Consider the following 27,596-nt stretch of genomic DNA (forward strand, 5'->3'; position numbering starts at 1 on the left):
ACAGCTTCTGTTAATTTGATAAATATGTGGAAAGTTTCACTTGAGAGAAGCCAAGAAATACACACAGTTCATGTGCATAGATAAACTGCAAAGCAAGTTCTGTATTTCAGCATCCTGTTGCAATTGTTCACATTAGCGTCCATTTGTCTATAATCCATCTAAATTGCAATTGGACGCAAAGGGACGCTAATGCAAACTAAATGTTACATGTATGGATAATTGGGATTCTACTGCATAGACATCAACCAATCAGTTACTCCCATTAGTTCCTCATGATGGAGACATCAGTTTTCTGAATGCAAAAGTGGCTCATAAATTTTTGCTGTATTTACGTAATGTACATTAAATATTCAAATTTTACACCATTACATGACTTTGTCCTCAGGATTGGAACACAGGAAATGTGAAATCATTACACTTTTTATTTTTACATTCAGTTTTATCTACAATGTTTTAAATACAAATTGTTCCAGAGACACACATATTCAGTACTTAGTATGAATGCCAAACCTGACTGAGGCAAGTCTTAATTTCCTACACTAAAGAAACGCTTGTCACCAAATCCACATTGGTTATTTAAAAACCCATATGATGAAAACTAAGAGAAATTTGTTTCGTGAAGCTCTTACTAAGGTTTTATCTTTATTCTGATGTATACACTACTTATACCAGAAACCCTGCAAACTTGTGTGCATTTTGTTGCTGGTGCTGGCTCTGCAGTGACTTCTCTTCCTCCCCACCCTCTTCTGCTGCCTTGTTCACAGACACTTCAAACTCTGCTGGACCAATTAGTCTCTTCTTCCCAAAAGGTGGTGGACCTATCAATTTCTCTACATCATCATAATTAAGTGTTTCCTTTTCTAGAAGAGTTTCAGCCAACTGAAATTAAAGCAACAGGGTTAGTCAAACAAAATTATTGGGTTATATTTTAGCGTCCTGTTGCACTGATTTAAGTCCACGATTTATTTCAACCGTCTTCCAGTGCATACACTCATCTATCTCCTCCTCTCACTCGCACTACATGTTTCGGCACAAAAGTGCCATCTTCAGGTGCTTATTCGATTTACGCTAAACTAGTTCATTGCATGCCTTGTCGTCTTCATATTAAAATAACTAAAATATATATTTATCATTGATAAATATATATTTTAGTTATTTTAATATGAAGACGAATATGAATATTTATCATTGATAAATATATATTTTAGTTATTTTAATATGAAGACGACAAGGCATGCAATGAACTAGTTTAGCGTAAATCGAATAAGCACCTGAAGATGGCATTTTTGTGCCGAAACATGTAGTGCGAGTGAGAGGAGGAGATAGATGAGTGTATGCACTGGAAGACGGTTGAAATAAATCATGAAAAGTATTGGGTTTTGGACTTTTTCCATCGTCCGGAATTGTAGGTAATAGAGGACACGATGTTTTGGAAACTGGATCTGTTTCTGCCTTCAGATGAGAAAGGAAGACATCTACTCAGTTGGGCCCCTTAGAAAGAGCTAATCTCAATCACTGAAATGTCTTGTGCTCTATTACCTAGAATTCCAGGCGATGGAAAAAGTCCAGAACCCCAGTAATTTTGTGTGTCATCCATCAATGTCAGAACCCTTTAGAATCAATTGGGTTAGTGTGCTTCAACATACAGCAATGTCTTTCACATACAATACTTCAGCTAAATCAACTTCTTTTGACTTTATTACCTGTACATATAAGTATTACTCTCCAAACAGTATTAACTCCTGGGACATAGTACCACGTTAAGTCCAGTAAAGTCCACTGATGTTTTGAAGGACCACACTCCTCCATCTTCAGGGATGAGTAAGCCAAGCAACAATCAAGCAACAAGCATGCAAACAAACACACACAAAAGGTATCCCATTCTTCACCCAGGTTTTTCTCAAAATAAACTGTACAGAAATAATGAAATTGTATACAGATTACAACACGCTTATACCCGAAATGTTTCATGCAATGTATAATACCCTGACCAAGATGCTATATGTATTTTTTTATAGCTGGTGGGGTGGGACAAAGTCCCCAGTACTGTGGCCACTTCTGGCCTATTGTACCAGCCCCAGATGATAGGTGAGGGTGATTGTGGAGCAATTGGTTGAATGAAGATTGGCAGGGGAAACCAAAGTACTCAGAGAAAACCTGCCCCAGCGCCACTTTGTCCACCACAAATCCCACTTGACCTGACCTGGGATCGAACCCGGGCTGCCACGGTGGGAAGCCAGTGACTAACTGCTTGAGCTACAGCGCGGCCCTTGCTACATGTAACTTGTGGAATTGGAGCACATAAAACACTTGAATATGTTTCAATTGAAAGATGCACATTGGACAAGCAATCCTGGAAAACTCCTGCTCTTACATGCCATTCTTCTTTCGTGGTACAAAATATACCAGAAACTGTTGGATGTACCACTCCTAACAAATATTGTGGGCTGTTCAGAATGTGTAATATAGATACACAAATTTCTCTCAATCTGGCGGTTCTAACATAAGATTTTATGAACTGCTATGTGCAAATTTGAAATACATCCTGACTGATGATCTGCAACCATCACTTACCAGTTCAAGCTTCTCTTTGTTCTCTTTGAGAACCTGTTCTGTTTTCAGGTATGCAGCAGTTACCAATTTGTGAGCTTCTTCATCCATCAGAGCAGCCAGTCGCTTGCTGTATGGACGTCTCCCAATTTCTTTTGTCTCTTCTTCGGGAAAAGAGACCAGACCCACGGACTTGCTCATGCCATAGACACGCACCTGTGCAAATGCCATCTTTGTCACCTTCTCCAAGTCATTTTGAGCCCCTGTCGTTATTCTGTTGAATGTGAGTGACTCTGCAACACGTCCACCCAGTGCCATACACATCCGTTCAAACAACTGCAACAGAAAACAGTGCCCACTGTCAATTCATTTGTTATGCTGTTTTCACATAGTTTATGAACAAATAATGGGGCACACAATAGTGTAGTTGGTTGAGGCACTATGCTACAAGCTGGAAGGTCGTGAGTCTGAGTCCTGATGAGGTGATTTTTTTTTCAATTTACCTCATCCTTCCAGCCACACTATGGCCCTGAGGTTGACGCAGCCTCTAAAAGAAATGAGTACCAGGAATCTTTCTTGGGGGTAAAGAGTGGCTGGTGCATAATGCTCACAACCTTGCCGCCATCCGTGAGCCGATTGTCTAGAAAATGTGGGAGCCTGGACATCTCACAACCCTATGGGCCTTCATGGCCTGTTACAGGGATAACTTTTTACCTTTATGAACAAATAATAGATGGATCATAATGGAACAGAGCCTGGACTCATAATACATACCTAATTAACACATTCTGTGACAGTAATTAATCAACAAACAAATGTAATATGCTTTGAGTTTGTCCATGATAATAGAGGCTTTAAAATGGTATGATCCCTGTTAGTCTCTCCCCAAGTCCCACTGGCTGCCTTAGTAATGATTTAGAAATCAAACACAGTTAAGCAAATCAGGACTTGAACCTGGCTGTAGCATGGGGGAAAGAGAGAGACAGAGAGAGAGAAAAAAAAGGATACGAGGAAAAAGGAGAAAAAGAACAAGAACAACATATGTAAGATTTGAGGTTTTCATGGCGGTGACTATGAAGAAAGCAGTCTTCTGGGATGTGGCAATGTGTAGATGAGGTGTTAGCCGAAGTTTTGGAGGAACGTATTGCCTCCATCTTCAGGGTAAAAGGAAAAATAAGAAATCCGCAAGCGAAGAGACCGTGAGAACTGGAGGCGATATGTTCCTCAAAACATCGGCTAACACTACAAGGTGCCACATCCCAGAAGACTGCTTTCTTCAAGAACAATATAGTTTCATGTGTTAAATGCCACAAAAGATTAAAGAAGACTCACAATAACAGTGGTTACATAACTTATATGTTAACCTATATAAAAATCATATGCAATATATGTGATGCATTTTGATGTGTTAGTCAACTGATTCTAGAGATACACTCTATTTCTCACCTCTTCTCTAGAGTACAATTTTTGGTCAGTTGGCATGTACTGCGCAAATCCCAATGCTAGATTGGTGCGAGGGACAATGGTCACTTTGAGGAGAGCATCCGTGTAGCGCAGCATCCAGCCAACAATAGCATGGCCAGATTCATGGTAAGCCACCACTCGTTTCTCTGCTGGTGACATGACATGGCTTCGCTTCTCTGTGCCACCAACTACACGCTCCACAGCATACTCCAAGTTCTCCCCTCGCACTGTATTCTGTTTGTAACGAGCAGCATGCAATGCAGCTTCATTACACACGTTTGCTATGTCAGCACCTGTCAAGGATAGAATAGTCTTACTGCTATAATTCATGCTAAACAATCAAACCAGCATAGATGGAAATATATTATTAAAAATAGATCTTGAAGAAATATGGTGTGAGGATGTGGAATGGATTCATTTGGCTAAGGGCAGGGTCAGATGGCAGGGTCTTTTGAATACAGTAATTAGCCTGCAGGTACCACAAAAGGTGGGTAATTTTTTGGACAGTGAAATGGTTGTCATATTCTCAAGCAGTCTGCTTCAGGTAGTTAGGTTCCAATCCGACCCAGTTTAAAATATTCCACACTTATGACTTCTAGTCAGTGGGGCTGTTTCAATGATTTCATATGGGTGGCATATTCTTGTACTGATGTCTTGGTGCTATACAGTCAGACGGTTTGTACATGCACTTCACTGTTTAACTGACATTGATTACTTATATACTTTACAATAACGTACCACTGAAACCAGGTGTCAGGTGTGCCAAGCGTTTTGAGTAATGCTCAGGAGAACTCTCAAGAGAAATACCCTTCAGATGCTGTTCAAATATTTGTTTCCTCTCTTCCAAAGTAGGCAGATCTATCAGAATATGACGATCAAATCTACCAGGCCTCAGCAATGCCTAAGGAAGAAAATTAATAAATAGGTGAATTAAATTAATTACAAATTGCAGTCTGTTATGCTGATGATGCAGTATTAAATGCAGATAATAAAGATAATCTGCAGGAGATGTTGCATCAGTTTTCAGTTAGCTGTCACAGATTTAAAGTCAGGTTTTCTACAACTAAGACCAAAACCACGACAACAAATAACAGCCACTAACCTGCAAGCGGACATGTGAAATAAAATTATTTAACAAATTATGTGTCTAGCCCTTTATGGTTACTTTAGATATGTTCCTTTGAATCTTGAATGCATCAAATGATCACACTGGTGATGCTATTCTCGCGCATGGAAATATAAGAAGCCCATTTCAATAACTTCCCATGCAATTATGCAATAAAATCTGTTGTGTTGCAAGGCACATAATCTGATTCCTGTTGCTCCTCTTTGTTATTCAATCCATCATGCCATGTGTTGTAAACAATAATTTAATAATGGATGTTGTGTCTCAAGTTGCTTATGGTGAGGTTGCTGGTTACATGTTACAAACTTGCAGATGGTGGAGGTTAAATACAACACAAAAGTAACTGCAAAACAATTTAGCAATATTTAAACCTTTTACTGTTACAATAACACTTATTGACAGCTGCATTTTTAATACAGCAACATACAAGAGTCAGAAGAAACAGAACAGCAGTACTGAAAAAGCAGTCTTTGTAAGCTGTAATGGTGGATGATGACTTAAGTTTATACTACTGAACTTAGGAAGGATATTAAGTGAATACTACATACAGCACCAACACATTCTAAGGCTAGGAACACACGCAGCGACATCGGTCGTACGACGTCTGTACAGTTCATGTCGCATCAAGTAGCAGAATATAAAGTGTAGTCTTAGCTTTCATATGTGACGACACACGACATCTACCGTACGACGGTCGGAGAGCAAAGAAATGTATTTGGTCACTCTAGTGTGAAAAGGAGGTCATATGGCAAAAAAATTGTATGACATTTTTCCGTACGACCGATGTTGCTGTGTCTTCCTGGCCTAAAGCTAACACAGATTACGCAATGTGCTCAGCCTGAGAATGTACTAGGTTGACAGTGAAAGCATTAAAGTGAAAATGAGTGTTATCAACTGATTTCCTCTGACTGCAGTAACTTCAATTCAGTTCACTCACTTTATCCAGAACATCAGCTCTATTGGTTGAAGCCAGCATAATAACCCCCTCCTTGGAAGCCATGCCATCCATCTCAACAAGAAGCTGATTCAGGGTCTGTTCACCTTCTCCGGATGCTCCGTCAAACTGACCGATGCCCCCGCTGCGTTTACGACCAATAGCATCAATTTCATCGATGTAGATAATACAAGGGGACCGTTTTCGACCCTCTTTGAATAAATCGCGAACTCTTGCGGCTCCAAGACCACCTATCATCTCAATAAATTCTGAGCCATTCATGGATAGGAAAGGAACGTTAGCTTCAGTGGCAACAGCTTTGGCAAGTAATGTCTTCCCACATCCAGGTGGTCCAAGCAACAGTGCTCCTTGTGGCACCTACAGATACACAATAAACTGAATGATTCAGAAGACTCCTATAAACATTAACACTGTAGCTATATTATTTAGGAAAACAACTGAAGGCTAAATATTAATTTCCGTCATGTGAAAAGTACTGTGATCTCAGACGGAGAACCAGGACTGATCTGTGTCTGATACTTTTCCCTTCCTCTCTCCACACTTATGTAAATATCACATTATTTTGATCACAATGTAAGATTTATGAAAGAAAACAATGTATTATAACTATTTCCCCGAGACTCATTTTAACATTTTACCACCTTCTCATTCTTCCTAAAAATTTGCACAGATTTGCACACCGTTCTCTACTGATATACATAAGAGATTGCCTCATCAAGAACCTATATGCATTCTTTCCCTCCTCCTCCTTAATGAAGTTCCCCATTACATAACATCCAAAACTGCATACTCATTAAAGCATGACATGCCATAAAGGCATATGAATGAGTGGAGGTAAAAGCACCACCATTCTTGACCATGGCACTACATGAAGGTGAGTGGTAGCTACACACCCCTGGGGGGAGAAAGTCCCCAGTACCCACTGGACTGGAATCTTGGTGGGCCTTGGAGCTAGTCTCAATACTACAGAAAAAAAAAAAAGTCTTTTCCCTGCCTGAATCTGAACACCTGTCATCCAGCCTATAGCCCAGTCACTATACTGACTGAGCTACTAGTCAGACAGAAAAAAACTTTCAATAGCAAAAATTAAAATATTTGGAATTTCTTTAAATTCCATAATCATGATGGGTAATCCCAAAATAAACCAGACTTAACAACTACATATGGCAAAGATAAACACATCTAATGGATAAGTGGCATCATGTAGGAAAGAGTTCTGGTACACAGATCTACATTTGCACAAATTCTGTGAAGGTCATGGGTTCAAGTCCCAATGAGGTAATTGGATTTTTTCAATTTACCTAATCCTTCCAGCCGCACCATGGCCCCAGGGTTCACTCAGCCTCTAACAGAAATAAATACCAGGAATTAAATATCAGGAATTAATAATAACTTTCCTGGGGAGTAAAGCGCGGCTGGCGCGTAAGGCTGACAACTTTACCGCCATCTTTTAGCTGATTGTCTAGATAATGTGGGACCCTCAACGTCTCACAACCCTATGGACCTTCACAGCCTGGTACAGGGATAGCTTTACTTACTTCTCAATAACTGTAATATAACAATCAATTACCTTAGCACCCAAACTTTTGTAATGTTCTGGCCGCTTGAGGTAGTCAACAAATTCCATGACCTCTTGTTTAGCCTCCTTCAAACCAGCAACATCAGAAAAATGGACTCCTTTTCCTGGGCCAGTAAGTGGATCAACCAATGTAAACTTTGCTCGACCAAGCTGTGTCTAAAAATGAACCACATATTTGCAAGTACAATTCAGATAAAACTTACTGTTTTGCAGCAGGTTGCTCAGTTCTCTTTTAATTTCACACTATTACACATAACCAAATGTAACTACACTACAGCCTGAAGCAAGCTCATGCTATAGGCCGCACCATAGCTCAAGTGGTTAGCTGCTGGCTTCCCACTGTGGCGGCCTGGGTTCGATCCCAGTATAGTCAAGTGGGATTTGTGGTGGACAAAGTGGCTCTGGGGCAGGTTTTCTCCAAGTACTTTTGTTTCCCCTGCCAATATTCATTCCACCAAATTCTCCATCATCATAATCACCCGGGGCAGGTTACAATAGGCCAATCAGTGGCTGCCTTGCCAGGTGGACCCACTTGGACTCCACCCCCCACTAAGCGAATTTAATTTTTAAGTTCATGCTATTGAATCCATCTTTACATGCTGGTGATTGTGCACTCTTAGTTATGTTAACACATTCACTATGGGAAGGCGTTTCTGGTTCTTTAAGTATCGCACTAACCGAGTGTGGGTGCAGGGCACTGATTCTCAGGTTATGAAAATTTAAGATGTTGTAGTTCATTCATTCCTTTATATATGTATTTCAGTGCCTGATGGCTCCATAGAAAATTTGACTAAACAACAATTATGATAAAGGTAAACTATAAGGATGTTCAGAATAAAAATACTTGTAACACAATGTTCCTAGGTCTAATCACAGATAATACCCTATCATGGAAGGATCAAATAAATCAGTTGGTAACTAAGCTGAGTGCAGCCAGTTATTGTATTTGAACCCTGTCTGCAGTTATGACTCAGGTGTGTTTAAGGATGATTTAGTTGGCATATGTACATTCCATTATGTCGCAGGGAATAATATTTTGGGGCAATTTGACTCAGAGTAATTTAGTTTTAAAAATCCAAAAACGAATAGTGAGAATAATTATGAAGGCAAGAAATAAGGACTCTTGTCGTCCATTGTTCAGGCAGTTAAATATTCTGCCCTTATATTTTCGATCTATATTTTCTGTATCAATTTTATAGTTAAGAATTTAGATATATTTAAATTTAATTCTGCAATACACAGCATTAACACCAGACAAGGCTTTGACTTACATTTTCCAACTACTAAATTAGCTAGAGTGCAGAAGGGTGTATATTATTCAGGAATTAGGATATTCAATAATCTACCACAAGGCATCAGGAATCTATTAAATGATATTACTAAATTCAAACAGGCTCAAAAAATTTTCTTCTTGCTGGTTCATTTTATTCTTTAAATGAATATTATGAATGGAACACATGAAGTGATCTTGGTTCTTATAAATAGTATCTGCAATTAACCTTGACAAGTCCTACTAACTAACTAAAAATATATAAATAATCATCTACTTTAGATCTGCATACATACCAACTATGACTTTTATTTATTTTAATATACAATCTCTTGTTTTTTTATGAATTTATGTATTTATTTATAATTGTATTTATTACCATAATAGTTATTTAATACACTTCTGAGAGAACTTATTTATTCCATTTATTGTTGATGCATATTAGATGTTTCTATAGCTTTTCTTTTGATGTGTGAGTGATGTAACATACATTATTTGATATTGTACTGTTTATTTATAATATCCATTCATGTGCATTGTTTTTATAAACTGGCTGAATTTTATAAGATAAATGGTTAATATGTTTTCATCTAGTATTTAAGTCTTGTTGTAGTCACATTTTATTATGTTTAGTGACTGTGTTCTCTATGTGTTATATTATGTTATTTTGACTTGTTCCAGTGATTGGTTGGAACATTTGTTTTGATTTTTGACACATTCTATATCCAGTGGTGTGTGAACTTGTTTCTCACCCTGTAATTGGATCTACTTGAATATAAGAATAAATTAAATAAATTAAAAAAAAATTAAATTCTCTTAGTAAGTGAAACAGGAACAAAACATAGTACGAAATTTGAAACGAGACAAGAGTTATATCAACTTTCTGATAATTATGGTAGGTTTCTCTATACAAAGGAAAGTGTTTCACGTGACAGTATCACTAACATGAAGTTCAGGACGAGCACTGAAGATCTCAGCAGAATCTTCATGACAGACTGCATGTCATTAAAAAATTTGCAATACAGTGTGTGTTGCTTCAAAATGGCCATTGGTGCAGACATCAAAACACACTGCTGAATTAAATAAACATTACATTAAAGTTCACAGATATTTTACACAGTTACTTTTATTATCATTCTGTGAAAATTTTATTGACTACAAACAAAAATATTTTAGTGCCTTAATTGGTTCTGAGGCAAAAAAGGGGAATAAACCATACTGAAAGAAGACACTTCATTATAATTAACCACTATGTCACAAAGTGATAATTTTCCAGGTATTAAATTTTTAAATCCAATGCTTAAATCTACCTAAATGTTCCAATTTTTCCCCTTATATTACATATAAGTTCAGAACCCACTCAGCCATTTCTGAACTATTGCAAACAAATGGTCTAAGAACAAACAGCCAACAGTAAACATGCACTCCTTATATAAAAAAAAGGGCTGTTACACTTTCCATCTAGTAACAGATGACAAAACTGCAGACTTAAGTGCTTTTACCAAGAAAAATTTTTGGCCATGTTAAAGCACAGTCTTAAATGAACAAACTTCTCTATGGCAGTTTGGACATGGCACCTATAAATGTCCACGTTCATTCACAGAGTTGAATGTATCAATATGGCATGAGCTTTGAAAAATATAGTGTAATTCTGACACTTTATTTACATGTATCAACATCAGATCTTCAAAATGCGACTGAACGTACAAACGTATCCATGCTGATCGGAGGCCTGATGCTTCTACTTCGTGACAGCAAGGACAACAACAGACCAACAACAATGAGTGAGGCCAGTAATTTTCCAGCAGTGTCAGAACTTCTTTCATAGATGATGGGAACGCCATTATCAACTTTGATGCCCAAATTTCTTTCAGCTTCCCGTAATTTTTCTTCAAATCTCTTGATATCCACTATGTTCATGTGAAATGTTTTATGGTCAATCTGCAAAACAAAATCAGAACACACTTATTACAGCTGTTTCCATCCTTAATTACTAATTATACTCCTTCAGACATGACAGGAATCTGTGCGATTATTACGGGGATGAAACAAAGTTTATTATTGTGCATCTAGTTCAGAGAAAACATGAACATCTCAATGTGACATTCAAATAAGTGCTTAAACAGTGACATTTGGTTATGCTTAAACATATGCTACATGATTAACTGCACAGCACAGTTTATTTGCTCTTATTTGTTCAGGGAAAGCATAGACATCCCAAGGTGACATTCATGTGGGTGCTTACACGATCACATTGGTTACCCTTACATATAGTATGCTGAATGATTAACTACTCAGCAGAGTTTATTTGTGCTTACTTGTTCTTATTTGAAAACAGTATTCACCATTAACTTTCAGTAAGTGAAGTTTCCTAACATGTAAGTACACAGGATAACTGTACTACTTAATTTTTATGAATTTAGACATAGAGTAGCACTGAATTCACCCATACTTCTACTGACTTATGGTCCTGCTCAGTATTCCAGCACATTCAGTCTGGAACAGAGTCCAGACTTCTGTTCTGAACTGATGCAGCTGACTGTTTGAGAAGGGCTCTACCACTTCTGGCCCCCTGCAAGTTTAAGTCCTATATGCAGAACAAACAAACAAAAAACAAATTCTGTGGCCTGTAGTCCACAAGCGAATTATACCGACTGAGTGACCACCGCTTGTCGGCGAAGTTAGTGCCAACTTTTCGTAGATTTACGGCACGTAAAAGATCCTCATGTCTCTAGGAGACCTCTGAGCAAAATTAGGCAAAGTTTCCTGCCCAAGTAGTTTCCAATTCCTCCGGTACATGGGGAAGTATCGGGGACCACTGCCAGAGAGGGGCTGACCTCGCTGGCAGGACGGAGCTGATAGCGAGCACCAGTACTGGAAGGGCATGGCGACTGGTAGAATATCAAAGGGGGACGCACAATAGACTACTAGTCACGGTGCATGAGGAAACCCACCCCCTCCAAAAATAATAATAAAAATAATAGTGCCAACTTTAGCGGACAGAGGGTGTCGTGTGGTCAGCGCAACGGACCCCCACAGCCGTTAATCTCGGTTTTCTATACTGGAGCCGCTATTTCCTTAAAATAGCTCCTCAATTATACTCACAAGGCTGAGTGGATCCCGTTTCAGACTCACTACTTCTCAGAAAATCTGGTAGCGCAGGGAATAGAACCCAGGGCCTCTGGATCTGTAGTCAGAAAATCCTATATGCAGTACCCACACATATGCTGCAATGCAGACTTTCTTCTGCTACACAAGGAATAGGTCCAGAGGTTGGGTTAATGGTACCTTTAAGGACTACCTATTATAAATAACTTGGGAAGCAAACTGTAAGTACAACTGATGCAGAAATTTATGGGAAAAAGTTCTAGCTAGTCAAGAATCTCTTGCACTGGAGAAAGTGCTGTATAACAGCTCTAGTTATGAGATTTTTACTTGCATATATTGCGACGTGGATGGCGCAACAGGAAGTAGGGGTCACATGAACTCTGCGTTCTCGCAAGTGACATCACATACCCCCACTCCTATCATTATGCAACGCTCGGTAAACAACCCTCCCCACGAGGCTGTGACATCACGCAACAGGCAACTCCGTGCAGCGACTATTGCTAGCCAATGCATAGGTAGAAACACCTGACAACAATACCTGATATCTGTTGTTGAGCAGGAAGGTGTTCTCTATGTTGTCCATGCTGAGCCTAAACAAGGAGCAGCGAACACTATTCAGGAGTAGTGAGTATTGAGTGAGTTATTAGTGAGAGGGAGTAACCAGAGTAACCAGTGAGGTGCAGTCTAGCATTCGCTGGAGTGAATGGCAGTGACTCCAGCAGTGGAAGTAATTGTGATACTGCAGACGGCAGTAGTTGTGAAACTGTGAATTGTATAAATGTAAGAGTGAGTGGAATAAATTCGCTAGATCCAGAATGGTGCGAAGTTATTTGTCGCGTGACGTACACCCAACACATGACTATATATATATATAAGAAACTGAAAGTGCTGATGAGTTTTGCCACTATACAGATGTTCTCACTATAAGCCATACTTGTTCTACTGCATTTCCATTCATGTCAACCGCTGAAATGAAATGATCTGCTAGAATGCTCAACATTACTTATGACATTCTCTTATGATCACGGCAAATGTACACCTAGAAGGTAACACAGTATATGCATTTTTAATTTAAAAGTAGAATTTCAGCCTTATGCTAACAATCTCAGGAGGAAACAGAGAATATCCTCTAATGAGGTTTCTTAATATTTTTAGAAACACTCAGATCCAGCTGAAAAGCAAATAATAAGTCTTTAATTAGTAAGATATTATAAATGTATTCTATTTCTTACTCGTTTTCCTTTTATAATTGCGCCATCATGCAGAATGATAGTTACAATATCAACATCAGGTCTGACTATAACTTCTTCCACTTCTCCTTTGGCCAACATATGATGGACAAATTCATTCCATGACACATATCGAATCACCTGAAATAAAAGATTAACAGGACTGATAATTATAGAGCACGATTTTTATAACTCTAACTGGAGAACCTTTCTGGTCATGGTGGAATCCCTATAGCAAAATAATGCTGCAACAATAAGAAAGGAGTAACAAAATAAGGGCTGCCAAGAGAAATTTCAGGAAGCCTACATTTCTACAGCATAGATCTCGAATCCAACAAATCTTCATGTTGTTAATGCCTCATTTAAGTAACGTTATCTTATAATTGAACAGTAAATTATAATTCAGATCACAGGTTAGCATGCTGAAAGGCTGCATCATAGCTCAAGCGGTTAGTTGCTGGCTTCCCACCCAGGTGACCCAGGTTCGATCCCGGGTCTGGTCAAGTGGGATTTGTGGTGAACAAATTGGCGCTGGGGCAGTTTTTTCCAAGTACTTTGGTTTCCCCTGCCAATCTTCATTCCACCATAACAATCACCTGGGGCAGACCACAATAGGCCAATCAGTGGCCACCGTGCCGAGTGGACCCAGTTGGACTCCACACCCCACTAAACAAATTTAGAATCAGCATGCTGAACGCATATGCATATGGCTATACTCTTGAATTCTAGTCAAATCAGAATTTTTTATTGATTGCAACTGTAAATATGTTGTTTCTACTGTATTTTTTTGGAGGCGAAGAACTTCTTAATTACTTAAGTATAGGTATAGAATTCTTGTCCTTAGGCTTTTGAGGCCTGCATCTAATGTTCAACTTTGGAATTCAGGGTTTAGCTGCATCATAATAATTCATTTAGTGGGGGGTGGAGTCCAACTGGGTCCACTTGGCACAGTGGCCACTGATTGGCCCATTGCAGCCTGCTCCAGGTGATTATGATGATGGAGAATTTGGTGGAATGAAGATTGGCAGGGGAAACCAAAGTACTTGGAGACAGCCCACCCCAGCGCCACTTTGTTCACCACAAATCCCACTTGACTAGACCTGGGATCAAACCTGGGCTGCCATGGTGGGAAGCCAGCAACTAACTGCTTGAGCTATGGTGAGGCCAAAGCTGCATCATACGTTGGAACAGTTCCACTGTTTGGGCATACATTATGTTCACCAACTTCAGAGAGAATGAAGTAGAGTACTGAGTGAGTTATGACCACCTCCTCCACTGACCCATGTTGTCTTGGCATGAAACCTTATTTGGGCTGTTGACCAAACTGTGACATACAGCAAGACACTTCAGTTCTTCTCACTTGTTACCTCTTCTTTGAGAAGTGGGTTCTGATGCATAATGAAAATGGAAGTAGATAGAAGAGATGACCTGCTACACAGGTCTCACAACTCACAGCAGAACAATCACAAAACACATTTTACATTTAATTTTAAATAAATGAGAAATTTCACAATAAGTATTACAATCCAACACATAATAAACAGGCTGTTCTCAATTATATAAGGTTTACAAATTCATCAACAGAGCAGATGGTGTGCGACAAAAGGAATTTTCTTAATGCCAACTGAAAATGCCTTGTTAATGGATAAACTTTTAGTTCATACTGGCAGCTTCCTATACTATTTCATTTCTATATCATAGTACACACAATTTTTAAAACTCTAAGATCATAAATTGCTCTCTGGACATCACATCTGCACTCAGCGTTATCTCTCTAAACCCCAGGGGATCTAATAAATGCTGGTTTTTAATAGTGAAAGGAGCTGTTTGTTTCTGACATCTCTAAGACAGGTCATCATTCCAATGAACAGTTTATGATGGTGTTGATTCCTTCTCTACTGATGGCAATAAGGTCTGTTGTTCTCTGGATGTAACATACAAGAACCGCATGGCTTATGCAATTCAAACCCCTGGATATTCTGCAGACCACTCTCCTACCACATATCACAGTGTATTATCAGAAATGCTAAGTAACCAACCACCTCCACATAGCAACAATTCTTTTTGTGGTTAGCAAATCCCTTGCTATTTCTGTGCTTCAGTGTTTATTACAGAACAGCCTACCACTGCACTGTTATTTTGAGCTTGTTAAATCCAGTCCATATCTTCACGGTCTCCTTTAAGATCCATTTTAATATTATCCTATCATCTAGAGCAGGGGTCTCCAAACTTTTCGAAACGCAGGCTATATTAGGTAATTCAGCACTTTCAACGGACCAGATAAAATGACAAATTAATAACTCTAGGTATATGAGTTTTATTGAAAGCACAGAATTTCACAAACTAAATACAAAGTACATGAGAATAAATTATCGTATATTAATGACCACAGACAGCAGCAGCAAATGCTCATATTTTCATCACAAATTATAATAAAACAATTAATGTGAATGATGGAACTCTTTTTGCATTCTTAAAATCTGATTAACTTGAGGTTCAAATTTTGAAATGCTAATCACAAGTACCGACTTTAAATGTTCATCAGATAAATTTGCCCTGTATTTCAACTTGATGTACTTCATCTGGGAAAAAGTTTGTTCACACAGATATGTCGTCCCAAAAATGGAGATAAATTTACAAGCAAATTTCTTTAAATTTGGAAATTGCTCAGAGTTCAGAAATTTATAAAATTTGATCAAATTTCTTTCCCTGTATTTGTCTTTCATATATGATATTTTTCCTGAAATTCAATAATTTCCATTTGAATTTGACTTGGGACATCTGCAGCATCACAGTCAAACGGATTTTGAAAAAATCTAATTTCTTGAGCACTGGCATCCAAATCAGCAAATCGCTTCTGAAATTGTTCTTTCAAATCTAAAATGACTAAATTTGCAAATGAGTAAGGAACTTCTGCTTCACCCTTTTTATGCAACTCTGCACAGTATAGCATATGAACAAAGTTACAATTTTTCACTTGGCTTTCCAGAAGTATCAACTTTGCTCTGAATGCCTTGATAAGTTCAAATAAATCACAGACTAAGTTATTTTCAACCTGCAACTTTAAATTCAAATTGTTCATATGGTTCACCAGATCAGCAAAAAATGCTAATTTCCAAAGCCACTTGGTATCTGATAAAAGTGGTTCGTGATGGTTTTTCTCAGTAAGAAATATATCAGTTTCATTCCTGAGCTGAAAGAAACATGAAAGAACCTTTCCACAGCTAAGCCATCGAACTCCAGTATAATATGTCAGGTCAGTAAGCTCGGAATCACATTCCTCGAGAAAAGACCGAAACTGGCAATGGTTAAGTGCATGACAGTGAATGAAATTAATGATAGAAATAACAGGTTTTAAAACAGAGCTCATATCAACATGTTTTGCACAGAGTGCTTGTTGGTAGATAACACAGTGAAGAAACATTGGCTTTGATATTCCTGCATCCTCACAGGCTTTTGTGATTTGGCCAACCAAACATATTTTTATGCCAGACACGTTTTTTCCTCCATCAACTGTCACGCACTGCAGACGGTTCCAGTCCAAATTATATTCTGTTAGTGTTTTTTGTATTTCTTTGAAGATATCATCTCCTGTTGTAGTGCCATGCATGCTGTGAAGTGACGCTAATTCTTGTGCAACATTAAGTTCATCGTCGACGCCACAAAAAAATACTAATAGTTGAGCGGTATTACAAACGTCAGTTGAAATCTATGACCAAGTATTTATTTTTACCAGTACTCATTGGAAAATTAGTTCAACTGGCGCATTTCTGCACAATTCTTTCGCGGGCCAGATAAAATTACATCGCGGGCCGTAGTTTGGAGACCCTTGATCTAGAGCGCCAGGATAGTGTAGTCGGTATAGTGACTGGCCATGGACTGGACGACCGAGGGGTCAGAGTTCGAGCCCCTGTAGGGTCAAGAATTTTCTCTTCTTCATGTCGTCCAGACCAGCTCTGGGGTCCACCCACCTCCTATCCAATGAGTACCTGGGGCTCTTTCTCCTGTGGGGGGGGGGAAAGAGGCAGGGGCGTGAAGCTGACCACTCATGTACAGCAAGTGCCGAGGTCAAGAAAATGTGAATCTTTACATCCACTCCCCCATATTCCTTCATGGCATAGTGCTTAATTAGGTAAGCACATGGACAGCTTTACCTTTTACCTATCTTCTATACTTTGGTCTTCCAAAGTGGTCTCTTATCTTCTGCTTTTCTGAATAAAATGCCATATAAAGTTCTCATCTACCCCGTACATTCTACATTCCTATATATATCATCCTTCCTCATCTGACAATCACTTGCAATAATATTAAGTGAAGGGCACAAATTATAAAACCACTCATAATGTAAGTTTATCCAGCTTCCTCTGAGGTCCAAATATTCTCTTCAGCACACTATGGAACATCCTCAAGTTTCACATTCATGTAATAAGTGCTTCTGCTCTTTCACCAATGGCAGTGCACTTCATGTCTTGCATAACTGTATCATGACAGAAGAGAATACACATAGCTACAAATTATTATTGTGTAAATACATGCAACTCACCTCTGGTTGAGTGCTACTGGGAAACAGAAGGGAGACAATTGCTATGAGCATATATGCAGTCAGCATCCACAAAAAGGCTTTAGCAAGCAATGATGAAATTTTACTATCATCTTCGTCATCCTTATTTGGTTTCTTGTCATCATGATTATCTGGGGGCGGCTGTTGCTGAGGGGCTGAACCTGAAGAATGTATGCCTCGTGCATGTAGGTAATTTGAAAGTTGGTGTGAAACCCTCAGGCCAGAGCGATTTAGAAGGCTGAAAACTGCGTGATATTCCTTTCTTATGTGTACGTAAACCTTTAAGAAAACAGTAATAAGAATAAAGAAAAGTATCCACTGATTTATCAGTCTTAAAAGAAATGGCAAGACAAATACCTTTAACAAACATCCCTAATAAAACAGTTCCAACAGGAATTTTATAACGCAATATCATCACAAATGTCAAATGAGAAATTACAGTATGATTACAAAAAGCAATTTAAGAAGGAAACATAAGTGACCATGGCCTATTTTAAGGTTCTATCCTGACACTTGTGTGATGGGACTACAGAACGTTACCGAAAACCTCCATCATAATAATTGGACTCTGGCAAGATTCAAACACAGAACCTCTCAAATATGAAATAAGAGTGTAGGCTAGTTTTTGGAACTGTGCAGTGGTTATGATTTAATATTTGGTTCTTTTACATAACAGAGCATCCTGTCCAAAGGCACGCAAGGAGAAAAACATCAGCCATTATCCCAGAATATCAAGTGAATGTCTTTAAAGCAATTAATATATGAACAAAATGTAAATAATTGGCACATGGAAGAATTCTTCTTGCAGCTCACTCTGTTTAACGGCGTTTCCTGTCAACAAGGAATGCAAGAACAACAATTTTACACTTTCATTAAAATAAAACGTTTGGAATAATTATTCAGTGTTCATCAAAAACGTGAAAGTGCCTAACCTTGTAAACACTCAACATAACTTTCAGGGGCAATAAACATAATACTGTCAGAATGTAATGCATAACACTGTATACAGCTATCAGCCTCAACATTATCTACCAATATCTAACTCTTCTTGTAAATCAGAAGCACTGAACAGTGAATCTATAAGCACTGCCATAACAGAATGAAAAATGTCTGGTGAAGTTATGTGTGTAAGTTAACCAATAAACTGGTTAAAAATATGAGGATATAAGATGATGAAATACACTCACCATATATTAAGAATCAATTCTGATAATTTTTTTACCGTCTGGAAAGCTGATTATTGGCACTTTTGATTTGTGAACTGAATTAGAATTTCAAACAACCCTAAAACTAACTTTCACACACAAGAGAAACTTTAAATTAACTTACATGATGATTCAACCGCGTACTCCCAACGAATTGGTACGTACTTTTATGAAAGGGCTTGAGAACAGACTTAACACTATTAAACTCAGCTTTGCAATCGTTAAAGTTATACCTTCCGCGGACACTGAGCATCTCATTACAACATACAAAGCGTCTAATGAAATTATCTACGGCGCGTCTGACCTGAACAGAATACATTTTAAGAAACGTCTTCAAATCTTACGCAAGTTACGAATTACGTGAGGTTAGCACCGACGCACTCTTCAAAATAAAATAGTACAGCCAGTGCCTGTAATAAGACACTAATAACGGAAGAACAGAAGCAGATAGTTTCATTATACTGAGGTGAAATCATGAACTGTCACTTCCTAGTAACAAGTCAGTATATTTATGAACATCAATTATTCTCTAAATACTTCAAACACCACAACCTGCCATATTCGTTGCGCCCAGGCCTGCCAACACCATATTCGAGCCTTGCCAACACAACAGATATGATGATCATAAGCTCAGCCTGAGTTACAATTTTTACGTAGTTTCTAATGGAGCTGAGCCCTTCTTGCTCGCAAATTCTGCAGCTACTCAAGAATTTCCCAGCATTTTATGGAACCCGAAGGTTCATTATCGTGTTCACAAGAGCCCTCCAATGTCCCTATCCTGAGCCAGATCAATCCAATCCATGCCATCCCATCCTATCTCTCTCTAACATCCATTTTAATATTGTCCGCCTACTTACGCCTCTGTCTTCCCAGTAGTCTCTTTCCTTCTGGCTTTCCCACCAATATCCTATTCGCATTCTCCGTCTCCCCCATTCGTGCTACAGGCCCTGCCCATCTCATCCTCCTTGACCTGATCATTCTGATTATACTTCGAGAAGAGTACAAGTTATGAAGCTCCTCACTGAGTTACAATTTTTAGAATTTCTTAATAGATTACTTTTCCTTTGGTGGATTGCTTGTATTCCTTAACTAATAGGTTTACTTGAAATGTTATTGTAGCGGTTATTGATTTCGTAGTTTTAAGGTATGGAATAAAGAAAGGTAGAGTAGTCAAGAGTGACAGTCATTCGCCTTCCTTTACAACTAATAAGCTAGTACAAAAACCGTCAATTCAAAACACCCAGTTTTCTTGAAAGAATTCTACTGTTTTACATTTTTTCCTTGGCACTACAGCCCCAGTGGGCCTAGGCCTACCTCCATGAACTCCGTTTTTTCTAGATCTTACACCTACGGTAGGACTCCTGGGGCGAGTGATCAGCTCGTCACAAGGCCTCTACCTGTAGACAAACACAGAAAAACGCACGCAAACATCCATGCCCTGAGTGGGATTCGAACCCACGATCCCGTCTTCCGAGCGAGCGAAGACAGTGCATGCCTTAGACCGCTCGGCTACCGTGACCGGCTACTGTTTTACATACTCTGTATAAACTCAAGAGTGACAGTTAAGAAAGCAGTACTTAGAATAGTAACTGCACAATCGTGACTATTACAGACCACAGATGGAATGTACAGAGGCCTAATTGTACAGTTGCATGACCAGCTGAGAATTAGGTGGCCCTAGATAGGGTCCAGTCTCATGCTTTTGTGATCATGGTGATGAATCTTCGGGTTTTGTAATAGTGAATTTACGGAGCAGTTGTCATGAAGTAAGTTATGGGTTTGGATCTCGGGGATTAACCCTGCAGTGTTTCCTTGTTTCCTCTGGTTCGCCCCAATGCGGACAACTGTTCTAATCCCTGTTCTCTGTGACTTACAGCATATTTCCTTTGCTGAAGACGCCGCTCCAACGTTCCCCTAAAACCCAGGAAGCAACTTCTTTGTCGGCAACTCAAGTCTTGAAGTCTCCATAAGTTTTTGCTGTAAATATTACAGCAACTAATTATTCATTTGGAAGGAGAAGCCAGACGTAGATGTGCGGATAACTTTAAAATGGATGTTAAAGAAACAGTATGGGAGAATGTAAACCGGATTCATCTAGCTCAGGATAGGGACCAGTGGCGGTTTCTTGTTAACACGTTAACGGATCTTCGGTTTGCATAAAATGAAGCGAATTTCTTGAATGGCTAAGCAACTATTGGCTTTTCAAGGAGAACTCAGGTCTATGGAGTTAGCTATATGGGTATGTGTCTTAGGCCTATAACATGAGGAAAACGTATAGTTGTCTCATGTGTTTAATTCAGCATCACGTCATGAAGACGTAAGGCGGGGTAAAGGTATAGCTTTCCGCGGGGAGCCGGGTTCGGGCTCGGGTCAGGTCATGTGGGATTTGTGGTGGACAAAGTGGCAGTGGGGCAGGTTTTCTCCGAGTACTTCGGGTTCCCCTGCCAATTCCCATTCAACCGATTTCTCCACAATCATCATTATCTATCTTCTGGGGCTGGTACAATAGGCCAAACAGTGGCTGCAGTACCAAGTGAACTCAGTCTCATCTCTTGAGAGAGAGTGAGAGAGAAGGTATAGCTTTAAGCACTCTAACCTCGGCACTAGATGGAGATTGGTGGCCAGCATTACGCTCTGGCGTCTTGACATCCAGGAAAGACTGCTGGTACCCAAAGTGATACAAGATGGGTGGGCCCCAGGCCAGTCTGAATTTTTGATTTAGCGGTGAAGAGAAAATCCTTCCCTCCTTCGGGAAGCGAGCCCAATTTTCCGAGAGTCCAGCGGAGGCAAATCTAAAGTTTCGAGCCTTTTGAATTATTTTTTATTTCTATAATTGGTGAACCGCCTCTGTGGTCTAGTGGTCAGAGTTCTTGGCTACAGATCCAGAGGTCCGGGTCCGATTCCCGGCGCTACCAGATTTTCTGATAAGTAGTGGGTCTAGAACGGTGTCCACTCAGCCTCGTGATGATGATTGTGGAGCTATTTCAAGGAAATAGAGGCTCCGGTCTAGAAAACCGAAATTAACGGCCATGGGGATTCGTTGCGCTGACCATGCGACACCCTCTATCCGCAGAAGTTGGCACTAACTTCGCCGACAAGCGGCGGTCGCTCGGTCGGTATAGTTAGCTTGCGGACTAAAGTCACGGAGCTTTTTCTTCTATAATTGGTGCAACATTTATTAAGTTCTTTGAGATACTGTGTAATGTTTATTTATTAGGACCGATTTTGTATACTTTAAGTGTGTCTCAGTGTCACAGATAATACCATACACTTGTCTGAGTTGATTCATCCAACCCGTTGCAGTACCGTAGCTATAGCAGAGTGTTTATGTGCGGAGTTAGAAATTCACGGCGCCCAACTCGCAACCAGGAGGACCAGGGGCCCTCACTGCAGCTTCTTCTTGGCCTTCAGTCTTCTCTTCTGATTAGATAGTAACCATAATCATAAACTTCTCCGGCACAGTCTTCAGAGACATGAGGTTAGTGAGTCATGCTAAATGTACGTGTATTGTCAGCTAAAAACATGCGTGAGGATACGTCATATCCTGAGTAAGCAGCCTTACAAAAGAGAAGTACTGTGCTTTCAATGAGACCTCCAGTATGGGCACTTTTGTTATATCGTATGTTGAAAATATAATTTAATGACTTTCTAATGATCATGTATAGATCTGCGTCACTACCTGATGATCATACACTCTCAAGGACGTTTTCGGGAAAGGTTTGTAGCAGCCCAAAATTAGTCAATGGTGGTCCTCATTTTAAGGTCTCTTTATATTTCTTGCCTTCTATTCGTAAGTTTCACCCCCCATTCACACGGAAGAGTGGAAGATTCAAGGTACGTTACTGAATGACGTGTTACGCAAGAAATTGTTAACATCAGAACAAGACTGAAGGTGTCGTGCTTCTCTAGAATAAGCAACATTAGTATGGAAAGGCTAATCTGTTTAGATTTATAATTTATGTAATGATGAGTCTGATTATACGGCATCGAATGGGATAATGGCAATGAAAGATTAACTTAGAATAATTCTGTAGAATATGATAGTGTTTCATTTTACTGCTTGTGCTATAATTTGCCTATAATGACTTGGTAAAACATAGTGAAGAGAGCCAAGCTCCAGGTCATTTCTTCATTAAAATTTAATTAGTAAGTCTACGTGCGGGAATCGGGAGTGTTAGGTAGGCCGCACACCGGCATGCGTCAAGACATGTAACAGTCAAGACACAATGTCTGCGGCATGACGCAAAGAAATGAGCACAGTTGAAACGAATGAGATTATGAAAACCGCCGCACACCGGTCTGAGTCATGTTGCTGACGAATGACGAATGAAGCAAAGACTGCGTCATTTGTTTCATGTCTTGATGCTTGTTTTGACGCAGTTGGTGTGCGGCCTCCACAAACCTTCGAATCGTGACGCTTGGCGAAATGCAGAGATATATCTGTTTAAGCTCATTTGTGGGTTTCCCAAAGATGTTATCCAATAGCTCAGATTACGTAGTGTCGAATGATGCATGATGAACTGGAAAGGCTGCAGACGGCATGAGTCCTCACCCAAACTGAGGCATTATCTCCTCGTTTTCCCGAAGGGAGTGAGGAAAAATTCTCAAAGCATCAGAGAGGATAACCAATTATCAAACGAGTTTCGAAGTGTCATTGCTTGAGCCAGCCTGCTCGATCCGCACATGCGACAACAGTTCACAAAGTGTGGTAAGGCTTATCTACTACAGTCTAATTGCAGTACAGCCAGCAAATTAGGTATATTATTAAAAAATCGGACTACAATAGACGTAATTTAAGAGGAAACAGGGATCACACAGAGGGATTGCACTGCAAGTGGTGCCAACACCTCTGTACCCAGTCACCGTGTTCCCAGGGCAGGACGAGCCCGGGGTGGTAATTAGCATACAGACATGGCGGTCCTCACTCGTGCGGATTTTCCAGCTCGCGCCTGCTGCATCCCAACACTAATTAATAATTAACATTTCAACAGCTTCCTGTAATATACCACCACTCCACATCCCTTCTTCAGATTAACTATGTCCAGGATTAAATTTGAAAATGAAAGCTTACGTTGATATAAAGCACATCCAGACAGGACTGTACATTGCATAATTTTTTTCCTCGGCACTGCAGCCCCATTGGGCCAAGGCCTACCTCCATGAACTTCCGTTCACTTCGGATTTTCTAGAGCTTACACATTCGGTAGGACTCCTTGGGCGAGTGATCAGCTCGTCGCAAGGCCTCTACCTGTACACAAACACAGAAAAACGCACACAAACATCCATGCCCTGAGTGGGATTCGAACCCACGATCCCGGCTTCCGAGCGGGCGAAGACAGTGCATGCCTTGGACCGCTCGGCTACCGTGACCGGCACATTGCATAATAATGAGGGGAATAGAGACGAAAAGCAGGCTATGGCTGTAGCCTGAGCTATGGTTAGCACAAAATGTTCTGAAAGGTATTTTACAACGTGTCACAAAAGCAGAACGTGTACTTCAATTTCAATAGGTGACTGCAAGTTGAGGAAACTTCATTTTGTAAGATTTGAGGTTCTCACTGTGATGGTAATTAAGAGTTATAAATTTTTGGAACACAGAGACGTGCAGGAGGAACACTTCGCCCCCATCTTCAGGGCTGAAGAATAGGCCAATACTGCCTGCCTCATGCTGGTTTCTTGTGGAGGCAACATGCTGCCCCGAAAATTAGGCCGACTTTCACCAGGCTACACGGCGTTATATTCCGGAAGATAGAACTCTTCAGCGTTAATTTGATTTGTATTAGTTAATACAAATTCTGCTTTACGGGAAACTCAAAATGAAGCGTACCGATTTTATAAAAAAAAACTACTTATTGTTATATTAATTATTATACAACATAACATCCTATAATAAAGAGTAATTATTTCATTCCGAAGTAATTTTTGATATGGCTAACATTTAACAAAATTCAGTGACAACTAATTTCTCACTTGAAATAATGTGGACGGCTGTGCAAGGATACATTTGTATCTGTAGATTGAATACAGCCACACAAAATCATTTGGACTTTCTTCGTTTCAGAAAACGGGCCGTACACAGTTACGTATTAAAATTATCAATTATTTTGATAATTTAACTACGATTTATTGAAAAAATAATGCATGTCGACGTGACTGAATACAAACAGGTCCTACAGCAAGCCTATATCAATATTCATTTCAGATTTCAATTTCACATTGTGTGAATGTTATCTGAATGTATCGGCCGAAAGGTAAAATAAAAACAGATCATTGGGATGAAGACGTTCAATTTATTTCAAAGAAATATACTATGACAGGAGTGGGAAAGTTGAAGAACTTTCGTAAATTTTCATTTCATGCATCCTGCAGAACTATATCTGGGTATTGTCCTCGAAGTTCTTTTATTGTTGTGTTGTGAAGGTCAAGTAAATAAGTTGTATATTTCGTAAATTTAGCTGAAATATCACACTATTTGTAGCCGCTTCGTATCTGTACGTTCTAATTTCATATCGTGAAATAGTTTTACCATTATGTTGTCTGTGAGAAATTGAAAATACATACGTCATTAGCGCCACTTAATATCCTACGTGAAATTCCTGTAGCTACTAGGTCAATAGGGACTACAATTTCGACGAACATGTAACTTTTGATAAGACAACACTGTAGGGAATATAAAGCAAGAATGCTTGGGCCGTGAGAAATCTACAATTAGCTTTCTGTTTCGTGGAAACGATCCAATGTAGCTAGGAAAGTGAAATTCTGTATGAAAACAAATCATAACATTTCAGAGTGAAGAACATGTTATTTGTGCAAAGCTTTGAAGTGATATCAGACAGATGTAACATAAGGAAAAACTGCACCAGTGGAAATTCTGCACATAACTGGGTCATTAGGTTACATAATTTGCAGATATTGGTACATTCATGAGTTTAGGAAGAAAAGTAGGTGTTATGGGAGCTCGTTATTAATTTCTGTAAATAATTCGTAATTATTATTCAAGCTAATTTTCACAGAAAAAGTCCATGAATTGTATTTATTTCTCATCTATAATTATCTCAAATTACCTTCGCAAGACTTACTCCCTTGGTATCATATTAAACCGATTTATAGGTTATTTAATGACTCTGTTTCAAGCACAGTTTTTTGCTGTAGGAAGGTCGAATGAAAACAAAAACTTGGTGGCTTTAGTCCGTAAGCGAACTATACCGACCGAGCGACCGTCGCTTGTCGGCGAAGTTAGTGCTAACTTTAGCGGATAGAGGGTGTCACGTGGCCAGCGCAACGGATTCCCACGGCCGTTAATCTCTGTTTTCCAGACCAGAGCAGTTACTTCCTTGAAGGAGCTCCTCATTTATCCTGACGAGACAGAGTGGACCCCGTTCCAGAACCACTATTTCTCAGAAAATCTGGTAGCGCAGGGAATCGAACCCGGGGGCTCTGGAACTCTAACCACTAGACCACAGAGGCGGTCAAAGTCGAATGAGACGATTATGAATTGCGAGATTTGGAACGATAGAAAATAAATCGCGTTATTCAGAAAGACAAAACCACAAGAAACATGAAAAATGCGATTCATGTCACTCGTACGCGGGTCTAGAGCGTTTCCATTAACAACCTGCTCGGTTCGGGGGGGGGGGATACTTGTTTCAATATGCAAATTTATGATATTAGAGTGACCGGTACATGGAAGAGCGTAAACCGCAGGCCATGTCATGGACACAACACCTTAATTGAAACATATCAATAATTCATGACTGAGCAGTGAAACATAAGCGAAAATGCATGCATAGGCAATGCCTACAAGGTACACGAATACCACGAAAAGTGACACATTTATTAAATGACAATAAACACTGTCTAAACGATTCTTCAACAACAGGAAAACGGAGATTTGCGTTTTGAACCGTGAAAACGACAGTGTAAAAAAATATTGCTAGAGATATATCATAATAATGACATTTATCATTGTTTCTCAGGTATAAAGCTAATTAGCCGATCAAACTTCAATATCTGTCGAGTTTAAATGGACTACATGCGTTATGTTTCAGAACAGAGAACTACTGAGACCTTTATTTCTTGAGCAGCAGAACGGAATTATTAAATTTACAAAACAACGCCCCTGCACGATAGACAAGCACAGAATAACGTACATGCCACACCACCGAATATGCATTACTTATATACAGAACACTTTACTTGCTTCACATGAAGCTACAAAAAAATCACGTAGATAGAAGCAATATAATAATTTATCGAGGAACAACTACTGACTGGCTTCATTAAAATGCCTATAGGTAATATAAATAACTGCTCGGTACAGACATCAGATGCGATTGTTGTTTTTTTTTTCAACAGTCCCTCCTCTTTCTCCTCCGCCCATGTTTACGAACATGGGCGGAATGGGGATGCAATTAAGTGAGCGTTTCTCCCCGCGGGCGATGTGTTGTAGGGGCGAATTGTCGCAGCATCGAGCCAGTTTCTGATTGGAAATGTATGGCGCTTGCTCTTCTGTACATCAGAAGAGTGATCGATTGTACATTTGTTAATGT

General features: G+C 39.4%; 1 protein-coding gene across 3 annotated transcripts; it reads right to left on the minus strand.

The window, feature by feature from the left end:
* Nucleotides 1-521: 521 nt before the first annotated feature.
* Nucleotides 522-19,617, minus strand: LOC111873230 (paraplegin). 3 transcript variants are annotated; one of them, XM_033755014.1, is made up of 11 exons: nucleotides 19,172-19,617; nucleotides 18,656-18,673; nucleotides 17,825-18,121; nucleotides 13,285-13,422; nucleotides 10,652-10,885; nucleotides 7,666-7,830; nucleotides 6,078-6,452; nucleotides 4,753-4,915; nucleotides 3,997-4,307; nucleotides 2,575-2,886; nucleotides 522-879 (listed from the first exon to the last, which is right to left on the minus strand). In XM_033755014.1, the coding sequence occupies exons 1-11, from the start codon at nucleotides 19,364-19,366 to the stop codon at nucleotides 664-666; spliced, it is 2,424 nt and encodes an 807-aa protein (XP_033610905.1). In that variant the 5' UTR covers nucleotides 19,367-19,617; the 3' UTR covers nucleotides 522-663. The 3 variants fall into 3 exon arrangements, with proteins under 3 accessions (XP_033610905.1, XP_023723533.1, XP_023723534.1); XM_023867765.2 differs by lacking the exon at nucleotides 18,656-18,673; XM_023867766.1 differs by lacking the exons at nucleotides 18,656-18,673; nucleotides 19,172-19,617 and adding an exon at nucleotides 19,030-19,160.
* Nucleotides 19,618-27,596: the final 7,979 nt, after the last annotated feature.

The sequence above is a fragment of the Cryptotermes secundus genome, unplaced genomic scaffold (genome assembly GCF_002891405.2).
Source record: "Cryptotermes secundus unplaced genomic scaffold, Csec_1.0 scaffold1849, whole genome shotgun sequence".
Taxonomy (NCBI): Eukaryota; Metazoa; Arthropoda; class Insecta; order Blattodea; family Kalotermitidae; genus Cryptotermes; species Cryptotermes secundus.

Coding starts and splice junctions, on each gene's coding strand:
- LOC111873230 (XM_033755014.1), bottom strand. CDS start 19,366: ATGTATTCTGTTCAGGTCAGACGCGCCGTAGATAATTTCATTAGACGC. Junction 13,423..17,824: donor CCAGTAGCACTCAACCAGAG/GTGAGTTGCATG, acceptor CTTTTATTTCAG/GTGATTCGATATGTGTCATG. Junction 10,886..13,284: donor CAATTATAAAAGGAAAACGA/GTAAGAAATAGA, acceptor TTTGTTTTGCAG/ATTGACCATAAAACATTTCA.